The 11,305-nt window shown below is 41.7% G+C and overlaps 1 protein-coding gene across 14 annotated transcripts in view; it reads left to right on the top strand.

Annotated features, from left to right (window-relative positions):
• Positions 1-565: 565 nt before the first annotated feature.
• NUP58 (nucleoporin 58) overlaps positions 566-11,305 on the top strand; it is a 32,638-nt gene continuing 21,898 nt past the window's right edge. For 9 of the 14 annotated variants that reach the window (XM_015852104.2, XM_085536377.1, XM_085536379.1 and 6 more), the window contains exons 1-9: positions 566-891; positions 3,447-3,586; positions 3,975-4,013; positions 5,306-5,458; positions 6,811-6,945; positions 7,542-7,652; positions 9,459-9,483; positions 9,926-9,991; positions 10,732-10,906. In XM_015852104.2, coding sequence (XP_015707590.1) covers positions 776-891; positions 3,447-3,586; positions 3,975-4,013; positions 5,306-5,458; positions 6,811-6,945; positions 7,542-7,652; positions 9,459-9,483; positions 9,926-9,991; positions 10,732-10,906 — 960 coding nt within the window. In that variant the 5' untranslated portion in view covers positions 566-775. The remainder of the gene's footprint in view (positions 892-3,446; positions 3,587-3,974; positions 4,014-5,305; positions 5,459-6,810; positions 6,946-7,541; positions 7,653-9,458; positions 9,484-9,925; positions 9,992-10,731; positions 10,907-11,305) is intronic. The other 5 variants (XM_085536380.1, XM_085536374.1, XM_015852103.2 and 2 more) reach the window with 3 other exon arrangements.

The following is an 11,305-nucleotide window of genomic DNA, read 5'->3' as shown; positions in this document are numbered from 1 at the left end:
TTGTTCAGCCTGGAGAAGAGGAAGCTCAGGGGAGACCTTATTACTCTCTGTAACTTCCGGAAGGGAGGTTGTAGTGAGCTGGGGGTTGGCCTCTTCTCTCGCGTAATCAGTGATAGAACTAGAGGGAATGGTTTTAAGCTGCGCCAGGGGAGATTCAGGCTGGACATTAGGTAGTATTACTTCTCGGAAAGGGTAGTCAGGCACTGGAATGCACTGCCCAGGGAGGTGGTGGAGTCACCAACCATGGGAGTGTTCAAGAAACGTTTGGATATTGTGTTTATGAATATGATTTAGCCGGGAAGTATTGGTAATGGTTGGACTAGATGATCTTCTAGGTCTTTTCCAACCTTGATAATTCTGTGATTCTGTGATTGGGTGACGATGCCCACAGGCCTTCAGAGGGTATTAATATAATGTCCTAATATAATATAACGACTCCCGTTTCCCGTTAACACCTATAACAATAGCAGACTGCTGCCCATCCATCCTCCACGCTCAGTGCCGTGCACCCGTCGGGTCGCTGTCGCTTTAAGATCGGGCTGTGGCGGTGCCTCCATCCCGTGGTGCGTAGCGCGGTGCGCGCGTAGTGCTGTGCTGCGTGGTTGCCCGGTTGCTCGGTCTCTCGGTGTCTGGCCGCGTTCCTCCCGCTGGATCCGCTCCGTGCCGCCATGTGGCGCTGAGGCCCCGCCCGCCTCGGGAGCCCCCGTCGCCCCGCCGAGACCCCGCCGCCGCCTGACGCCGTTCCTCAGCTCCGCTCCGCTCAGTTCCCGCCGCCATGTCTGCGGGCTTCTCGTTCGGCGCGGGCACCCTGGGCTCCGCAGCTGCTGCTGCCGCCGGGGCTGGAGGAGGAGGCGGGGGCGGCGGGTTCTCGTTCGGCACCACCGCACCGAGGTAACGCGGCCCTTCTCCCCTCAATCCCTATCGGCTGGGCCCTGCCGCCGGCCTCCCCTACCGGCCCGGCCTGCGTAGGCCTCGGGGTGGGCGGTCGGCAGGCGGCTCTACGCTTGGGTCTCTTGGCGCTTTTCCGGCCTCTCCATGCGGCCTCAGTCCCGGCCCTGCCCTCAGGTGGGATCACGGTGTCCGCACGGCCCCGGGTGCCGCGGGGCTCCGTCCGTGCCGCTGTTGTGTGCCGACCACGCGTGGCTCTGCTAAAGGCCCCGCTTAGCGCTCAGGGGTCTCTTGGAGGTGTCTCAGAGGCACCTTGGAGGTGTTCAAGACCAGGTTGGACGGGGCCCTGGGCAACCTGATCTAGTAAAGGTGTATGTTTGGTGGCCCTGCCAGGCAGGGGGGTTGGAACTACATGATCCTTGAGGTCCCTTCCAACCCGGGTCATTCTGTGATTCATTCTGTGATTCTGTGAGTCAAGTTTGAGTTTCAGGGTTGTTTTTCTTTTCCATATATGTGCGTACAGGTGTGTTAGTGCCACTGTTTCTTCTGATTTTCTTGCTGCTGTGCTTTTACTGGAAGGAAGCCTGTTCCAGTGGAGCTTTCTCAGAACTTTGGAGCTCTTCCCAAATCTGATGGTGCCAAACTAGTTGTTAGAAGTGAAGCTACTCAGGACATCAATCTCAAATGGGTGTGATTCACAATGCGTGCCCCCAAGCATTGGCAGGAATTAGCAGGGACATGGGATCATCACAGAATAGTTTGTTTGATCTCTTTTAAGGGTCCCTTCCATCAGCCACGAGCATTTTCTGGAGATTGATGGCCCTCCTTGTGGGGGGGGTTGGAACTTTATGATCCTTAAATGTACAACTATAATTGAGAACTTCTTTCATCTGATTGATGCAAGTTTCCTGTAGCATTTAAACGTTTATATAAGCGTTTATTTTTTGCTATTCTATCGAACTTTTCTTAGACTACTTAAAAAAAAAAAGAGTAAATATATCATACGTGCCAATAATATATAATATCTAAAATAATAGCAAAGATGTACTTGGCATTTTTGTTTATATCTTTATTTCCATGAGTAGGATGAGTTGATCTCTGCAGAGCTGAAAGCATTATTGCCAGGTGTTGGGGGAAAGGGGACTTTATTCTGTTGTCTAATCATAGGTTGTTATGGATCACTGTGATCAGTCACAGTTTATATTCTTGTGTCTAAAGGAGTACGGCATGGCAGCCTATGTAATTCCTGTGTGCTACATATTCAGCTTTATACAGGTATGGTGCTTTGTGAGGCGCTTGTTGCCCAAGTGAGTTGTGGATGCCACATCCCTGAATCATAGAATCATAGAATTACCGAGGCTGGAAAAGACCTTGAAGACCATCAAGTCCAACCGCAGCCTAACCAGTACCCTAACTCTAAAAACCCTCCACTAAATCATATCCCTGAGCACCACATCCAAACGGCTCTTAAACACAACCAGGGATGGCGATTCAACCACCTCCCTGGGCAGCCTATTCCAGTGTTTAACTACCCTTTCTGTAAAGAAATTCTTTCTAATATCCAACCTAAACTTGCCTTGGCGCAACTTGAGGCCATTTCCCCTTGTCCCATCATTTGTCACTAGTGAGAAGGGACTTGCCCCACTCTCAGTGAAGGTGTTCAAGGCTGGATTGGATGGGGCCCTGGGCAGCCTGATATAGTGGGTGGCAGCCCTGCCCATTGCAGGGCTGGATCTGGATGAGCTGTGTAAGGTCCCTTCCAGTCTAAGCCTTTCTGTGTTTTGCTCTAGCTCCAAAGTTAGAGTTTTCCCTTAGGGCCACCACGCCGAGGTAATGCCTTCCATCTGTGGGCAGTAGGAAATAAACCCTGTGATCTGTGCTTTTCCATGCTGCCACTGGTTTGCCTTTGTTTTGGCTTAGTTAAACTTGTTCATTTTTCAGTTTCTCTGTTGATGCTGTTGTTTGGTTTTTTGTTTTCCCCATAGTGCTGAGCACTTGTTAGATATAGGAGCTGTGCTCATACTGAAAGTGAGGAGGTGAGGGAATAAAGAGAGGATATTAAACATATGACACTTAATCTGTGAAGATTGTTACGTTGAAGTCTAAACTGTGCTTTATTTCATTGCTGCTGTTGTACGCTGTGCCAGATGTCTCAACTGAAGGGAACTTGTGTAGTTTATCAAGAGACCAGCTTGTCTCTCTCCTTTCTTTCTTGTGTCTTCCATGTGAAAATAGCTCTGGGAATTAATTTCTTTAATTGGATTGTGCAGTGTATTCTTAGAAAAGAAAATATTTGAAGTGTAGGTATGGGTCATCTGTGATTTGCATTTATAGGCAACAAAAGTGGTTTTGTTCCTGTTTCTTGCTAAAGCAGGACAAAGCTGATGGTCTGGTGCATCTGTGTTCTTACTGCTTCAGAATGAAGTAGCACGGGTTGAGGTTTCTGGTTAGACATATCCAAGTGTACTTGCATTGTGCTTTGAGAAGACAGAAATAAGGGGTTTGGATCTTTTCCTTTTGAGGAAATAATAAATGTTAACACTCTTGTTTTGTAATAGCTCTACAGGAGGACTTAATTTTGGAACTCTGGGTTCTTCCACTGCTACGGCAACTACGTCTGCTCCTTCAGTGGGATTTGGAAGCGGGCTCTTTGGATCGAAACCAGCCACTGGCTTCACACTCGGAGGCACCAGTACAGGTAGGAAAAACACTTGTACAGCAGACATGTAAAGCAATGGTGAAGCAATGTACCATAGGCACATAAAAACAGGATTATAATATGGTTCTTTTTTCATTGTAACTCATATCTGTAGCTCAGAATATCATGTCATGACTCCATATATTACATCAGCTTCACTGTTAATAGATTCTTATGAGATTGTTTGTTTTAAAGGCTTCATGCTTTAATTTGCGTAGCTGGGGTTTACAACTAGTGGTCTTGATGTGACAGTTACTCTGCTTTCAAGATGCTACGTAATGTAACATAAGATATGTAGTGAAACAAAGCACTGGAATAAATAGTTATGATTGTTGGTAACATAACTGCTCAGTGGGCCTCACTGTTCTTACTCTTTTTCTTCTTGAAGCAGGAACAGCAACAACCATTGCTCCAGCACTGACTCTGGGTAAGGACCTCATTTGGATAGTAATGATTTACAGGGGAAAAAAAAAGCTGTTTAGTTCTTATTATGTAGGAGGTTAACGTTTGTGCCAGCTTTTTGCTCACTGCTCATTGCAGTCTGCTGTGAGCTGGAGTGGAGCTAAAGGGTTATTCCATTCCTGTACAACAGTATAAGTAGTCACAGTAAGAAGCTAGACTGCATCTAAATCCCCTGATGAGTTCCATCCTTCAGCAGAGAAGTGGAGTCAATAACCAAAGAATTCTTAAGTCAGAATTTCTTCATGTTGTGAACTTTGAGAGAACAGATCTGTTTGCTAATATTCCCTCTACTGGAAGAGTAAAGAGGTTTGAACTGGGAAGGGATGTTAGGAATATATATGATTTTGTTTCTCTGATACATGTGTAATAACTCTTTGTCAGCCATTATTAGAATTACAGGAATATGTAGGTGTTTTTATTGTTGAAACATCAGCAACTGAGCTTGATGTAATTAAAAGCGTTTGGGTCAGGGTGATGGTGGTAGTGCTACACGACAGACTCGTGTCCAAGAGCTTTGGAAGCTGTGCTAATTGGGAGAAGGTGGTACTGGTTAAGGAAGTAAATGAAGAGGATAGGAAAAGAGAGGAGCAGCAACCCAGAATGTGTGTAATCACATATGGCAGCGAGTGTTAATTCTTTTCTGTGATTGAATGAAATGTCATTGCTATCTGTTTCCAATGACTGAGAATACAGTGGTTTTCTTATGCTTGTTACTGTGGTGTGTGTATGTGTAAGTTCCTTTGGAATACATGTTCTAGAACAGAAAGCATATTCTTACTGTGAAATTAGCTGGAAATAGAAGCTTTGTTTAACTTTGCAAGTGCTTAAATTCAAAGTTGGAGGGAGTAACATCTCAACACATTTTTCTTGTTTGCACATTGAAAGCATACCCGTTCTCATGCTAATGTGCACATTCAAGGGAGAATTTAGTCTGTATTTTGGACACTGTTATTTTATCTACCAATATTTTGCTATTTTTTCAGTCAGATCTGTTTGGTGGAAGTTCTTATTTTAGACCTTTAAATTACCTCTTGGTATAATTTATACTCCAAGGTTGCTTGAAATTCTGGAGCAAACACTTATGAAATGTATATGAAGGTGCTGTGGAAGTACTTTATTGGCTGCAGTGATTTCAAGTGCAGCAATGCTAATGATAGTTAATCAGACATAGCAAGGAGATAACAGGTTAGAAGACTAAGTACTAATTCTCAAACAAAATATCCAAAAGCTGATCGTTATTTTGGGGCTTTCTTTTAGGCACACCTGCCACCACATCAGCAGCTACCACAGGCTTTAGTTTAGGCTTCAACAAACCTGCAGGTTCAGCCACACCGTTTGCTTTGTCTATTACTTCTACCTCAGCGAGTGGCCTGTCACTCTCTTCTGCTCTTACATCTACTCCTGCAGCAGGTAGGAAAATGCTTTGTTGAATTTTTAGTGTAACTGTATTCTAAAACATGCTGTGTTCTATTTTATTCTAGTATTTACCTATTTTTGTGGTACTTGAGTAAAAAGGGTCATTGGATTTTACTAGCTCTAAATTTGAGGAGCCTAATGCAGTCAAGGTTTGTATTTATTTAGAGCACAGTATATCCTGTAGTTTAGGCAGCATGTAATCCAAGTCATTAGGAGGGTAGTAACAGCTGATTTGTCATGTTCTGTAGCTGGAAAATGTCTACTTGTTGTAGGCAGCACAAAGCAGTTAACTAGAAGTGTAAATGAGTGTTTTTTTCCTGTGTAGTTGTTTTACTGTCCAACACTTTCCATTATGCTGTAACTCACCTAAACTCCATAGAGGGAGCATTCTCTCTGGCAACTCTCTGTGCAATCTGCTCCAGTGTCTCACCACCCTCACAGTAAAGAACTTCCTAATATCTAGCCTTAATCTATGTCTTCCAATTTAAAACCATTTCCCCATATCCTGTTTCTACATGCCCTTATAAGAAGTCCCTCCTAGCTTTCCTGTAGTTCCCTTTAAGTACTGGAAGGGTGCTGTAAGTACTCCCTGGAGCATTCTCTTCTCCAGGCTAAAGAGCCCCAGCTCTCTCAGCCTGTCCTCCAGCCATCTGGTCATCTTTGTGACCCTCCTCTGGGCCAACAGCTCCATGTCCTTGTGTTGGAGTCTCCAGAACTAGACACAGTACTCTTGGTAGGCTCTCAGGAGAACAGAGCGGCAGAATCCCCTCCCTCAACCTGCTGGTCACACTTCTCTTGATGCAACCCAGGATAGTTGGCCTTCTGGGCTGCAAGCACACATTGCTGACTCATGATGAATCTCTCATCAGTCGACACCCCCAAATCCTCCTGCGGGCTGCTCTCAAGGCATTCTCCACCCAACCTGTATCTGTGCTTGAGATTGCCCTGACCCAGATGCAGCACCTGGCACTTGGAAGTGAAGTTCTTTAGTATTCAACACAAACATTTTGGCATTTAAAAAATCAGTAGTAGTTGTTAGATCCATTGTGCTTTAAAATCAGTGTAAAGTTCCAGGTTATCTGGCATTCTGGGTCACTCTCAGAATTTTGCTGTAGTTGCAGATGAACTAATGAAGCTTAGAATATCATGAAACAAAAATTCATGCAATTTGGAAGTCTCTAGGAGGTTTCAGAAAGTTGCAGAGTAAAAAAAAACCAATAGCTGAGTTTATTATTGCATTACTATTAAGATGATTTCAGTTATTTCAGACTTTCTGTACATTTTTTTGAATGCAGTATCTACATGAAAACTTGGTTTTTATTGTTTTTTTTTTTTTTCCTCTGCAGGTACTACTGGCTTTACCTTAAATTTAGGTGGAACAACTGCACCAACTACAACTGCCTCCACAGGCCTCTCCTTGGGAGGAACCTTAGCAGGTTTAGGAGGTTCGCTGTTCCAGAATACAAGCACAGCAGCGACAGGTGAAAATTGATGGTTTTTTTCCTTCTATAAAATCTTAACGCTATGAAAGTTGTTTTTAAACATCACTGTTTGAAACTGCTGTTATCCATAGAAAATAAACTGAAGTTATTTGTTGCTTCCTAATGTTTAAATTTGTTTCTTGTACTTTCATTTAAAAAAATAAAAATCTTTGTAATATTTGACCCAAGGAAGTTGACTGTAAATGAGAGGGGGATTGTTGTCTTACTATCTCGCTCACTGTGAAGAGGTTGATTGCTCCTTATGTTGGTGGCTTTTGGTCTAAATAAAACCTCTAACTTGGTTTTGTCCCTTCAGTTATTTACTGACTTCCTGTCTTTCGGTTCTAGAAGAAAAATTAAACAAAATGAAACAGGAAGGTGTTGACAATCCTAATAAGTTACCTATTTCACAAGTATTGTGAGGTAATTGTATAAAAACCATGTATAGTTGTATGAAACTTGATTAAAATCTGTTTTTCTTTATGTTTTTTAATCCAAATGCAGTAAATGGACTCTGAAATTGCAAGGTTGTCTGAGATTTTAAAGTAAACTACCAGCATTTTAAATGCAGAAATTCTCTTTGGGTTTCTTAACAGGACTTGGGCAGAACGCTTTGAGCTTGACTCTGGGGACAACTGCAGCTCCTTCAAGTACTGCTAATGAAGGTCTCGGTGGCATTGATTTTAGTAGTTCTTCAGATAAAAAGAGTAAGTTTGTTGTTAAAACATTTAAAACAGATATTGCATGTAGTAATTTGTTGGTGAATGTTGAGTGCTACATTAGAGATACTATTTCAGCTTTAGGAGTGTGGAGTCAAAGCTGTCAGTTTTAACTTATTTCTTTTATGCTGAATGTAAGTTAATTTCATTTATGGATATTGTATAGAAAAACAAAATCTTAAGTGCAAATGCAGTATAATGCGACTTTAAAATTGTTATAAGGAAGCATCATACTTGAGAACCTGGGTTCAGAATACTGTAGCCTTCCTGGAATAAAGGACTCACAGGGCTGTGTATGGAAAAGCCATTTCCTAACAGTTGGGTCCGATGGCCACTAGATGGGGGAAGAGTGCAGTGTTTAAGAAATACGTTGTAAATACAAAAAGTGCTCATTGGAAAACAGTTTTCTCCAACAGTAGCAGTTCTTAAACTTGTGGAGTGAAGGTGGCTTATGCATTTAGTTTATTTTTTCTCCCTCTCCCCTCCTCTTCAAAACCTACAGGAGAAAAAAAGTCCCGTTGTTCACCTGTTAATCTTCAACACTGCATTTCTAGTTCTGGGGATCTGTTATGTTCTGTTACGTTGTTGACAGTAGTTAATAAAACCTAAATCTGAGGTAGCTTCAAAGTACTTTAAGGGAATATTGACAGGTGGATGTTGACTTACTTAACTTGATTTTATACATCTAAAGCATCTTAACTGAAGTTGATTATAAAATGCCTATTTTCTCTGGGGAATCAAAGTGGGCATTCTGAAAACTAATAGAAGTTTCATGAGACCATCTTTACAAAGGACTGTGAGTTGTGGAGATGCAGCTCCTTGTGCTTACATATTGGCTGTCCAAACTAGAGTGCTCAGCACGTTGTTGACTTTCTCTTTTCTTAATTTATTACTGAAAGTGATGGAAAAGCTCCAATTCTTAGGTTCTCATGGGGTTTTCCATTATTGTGATATTAGGATTGCACAACTCTACTCTGATGTACAAGTATCTTAAAATGTGGCCTAGAGAACCACAGACTTCAGCGTTGTTTTGCTCAGTTGTTAGGGTGTAATCCCCAAGGAGCTGATTACCCAACTTCCTGTCCTGTTCTGAATCTGGGTTGGTGGCTGTGGGTGTGTGTGATATTCATATAACCTTCGTGGCTACCTTCTAGCTTGATGGTACTATGAGGATTTGAATGGCATCCAGTTGAAGAAGTGTCCTGGTTCTTAGTCTGCATAAGCTTACTAGCAGACTGCTCTTATGAAATGCAACTACTGCCCATGGCTGTGACTAGAATTAGTCATGGTTTGCCTGTTCATGTGATACTGCTTTCAGCTCCTTCTTGTAGTTCAGGAGAAATGTTTGGCGTCTTGGTTAATTTTCTGGTCTAGGTGTGTCTGGTTTGGAGTCTGTAAGTGGTAGGTAAGCAGTAACACCTTTGGTTCTGTAAAATCACGTTTATTCCTGAACAACGTGCAATAGTAGAACAATTAGGAAAATCCAGCATGCTTAGACAGGGGCAGTTTTCTTATGTAAGTGCAATTGCTCGTGCATTTGAAGGGACGTATATAGTGACACGAGATGTTTTACATTAATTTTTGTGCCAGGAGGTTTGCATCTGAACGAGTGAATCATTGCTCTTGAAAAGATACTTATCTGTGAAGGAGGATAAATTAAAACCTTACTTACATGTTGTATCTTATCAAGAAAAATCATGCAGATTGCACTAATCATTTCTTAGTGGAAAATCTCATTAAAGCGTTTTTGTCAATTCTAAGTTTTATTTCTCATCTACAATTTTTATTTTCTAGGTGACAAAACAGGAGCAAGACCAGAGTAAGTGTTCAGATTCTTTGCATTTGGTATCCTAAGCTTGGCTGTTTTCTGATACGCCACCTTTTCTATTACTTTAATCTTTGAAAAGGTATAAATGTAAATAACCAGTTACTGCAATGGGGTTACATAATAATGATGGTTCATCCTTTTAAAGTGTTGCATTTGAGCAAATGGCAGTGCCTGCTGCTCATCTGCTTCCTACTATAAACTGGGCACGTAGCCTGAACAGCGGTTCCTGTAAATTATGTGCAGTATTTACACCATGATGTTAGATACTGTCATAGTCTCAGTTCACTAACTCAAATCATTGAGTTGCAGTATGTTTGCAACAGTTACAAAATTGAGTGATTTGGTCTCTTGGAAGTTTTCATGGTTCTTAGTAATGGTGTAAAAATGCTTGGCAGTACTGAAGCACCATCTAAACATGCATTGTCTCTTGTAGAGACAGCAAAGCGCTAAAGGATGAAAATCTACCTCCTGTAATCTGTCAAGATGTGGAAAATCTACAGTAAGTGCTGCTTTTTGTTTATGACAGTTGTGTTTCTAAGTATTGTATTTTGTTAATGCTCTGTAACAACTTAAAAAGCAGTACTACAGATTGTGTGAAGGAAAGACGTGTTAGTCTGAGCCTAACAGGAGATTAATGATGAGATCAGAGTAGGTGAATAATTCCAGTAGCTGATGTCTTGAGTTATCTCCTGCCACTGCAGTTTTCAATCCCATTCCCACAAATGGGCATGCACAAGAAACATGCTCCTAGAAACTGATCCTGCCCTCCTTGAGAGCATTAAACCTCTTGTGTATGCATAGTAAGTATCAAATTGTGTTTGCATATGCACTGTAGAACTTGGATGGAGTTAAGAGGGATTTGCAAGCCAGGCTTGATTCAGGCAGGCAAGAGGCAGGTTATAGTCAAGTCAGAGTGTGTTAGAGTATTTATGAGTTCAATGTAATGTTTACTTAATGTGGGTTTTATGCATATATAAATCTGTAGCTTAGATTGTCAGGGTGCAGTGTAACATGATTATACAATTACTGAAGTCTTGTTTTTTTGCTGTTCTTTTACAGCATTAGCATATTAGGAGTTAATGCTACTCTGCATAATCTTACTATTCAGTAGTTGGTTTTGGGAAAATTAACTTCAGTACTACTTGAATAATGCAACTAAAGTAAATACGTGGGTACTTTAGGTTGAATACATTATTTTCTTTCCTATTACCCCTGTTTGTCTTTTTTTCCCTTCTTTAGGAAATTTGTGAAAGAACAAAAACAAGTTCAGGAAGAAATTAGTAGAATGTCATCTAAAGCAATGCTTAAAGTACAAGAAGATATTAAAGCTCTGAAACAGCTTCTCTCTGTAGTTGCCAGTGGATTACAAAGAAACACTCTTAATATTGACAAGCTGAAAATGGAAACTGCGCAGGTATCGCACACTTTCTGTTAAGCAGAGTTTGAGTGTTCATTGTTTATTGTAGAATCTACAGCTTTCTCAATCAGTCAAGGGAAGTTGTTGAAACTCCAAATTGAAGCAGTTGTAAACAAAGTGAAAAGTTGAATCCCTTCTGATCTTTTTGGAATTACTGGAGGTGACTGACTGAAATCTGCGATGCCAGTGTTTTCAGATAAGTGTAAAAGCAAGGAGAGCGTTACTTAGGAAAGCACCCTACTTGCGTAGACAGCAGAAGGGAATATGCACCCACTGTAGTTTGATTTCAGTTCCCTATTCAACTGATAGTTAGTGAAGGTTTTTTTGCAGTCACGTGCCCAACTCGGGGAGCAGTGGAGACACATGTTTTCTTATCACTTAAAAGGTATTAGGGAC

This window comes from Coturnix japonica, chromosome 1 (assembly GCF_054131305.1).
Source record: "Coturnix japonica strain WE chromosome 1, WE-NBRP24, whole genome shotgun sequence".
NCBI lineage: Eukaryota > Metazoa > Chordata > Aves > Galliformes > Phasianidae > Coturnix > Coturnix japonica.
Note: the sequence above shows the minus strand (reverse complement) of the source record. Positions and strands in the feature narration are given on the sequence as shown.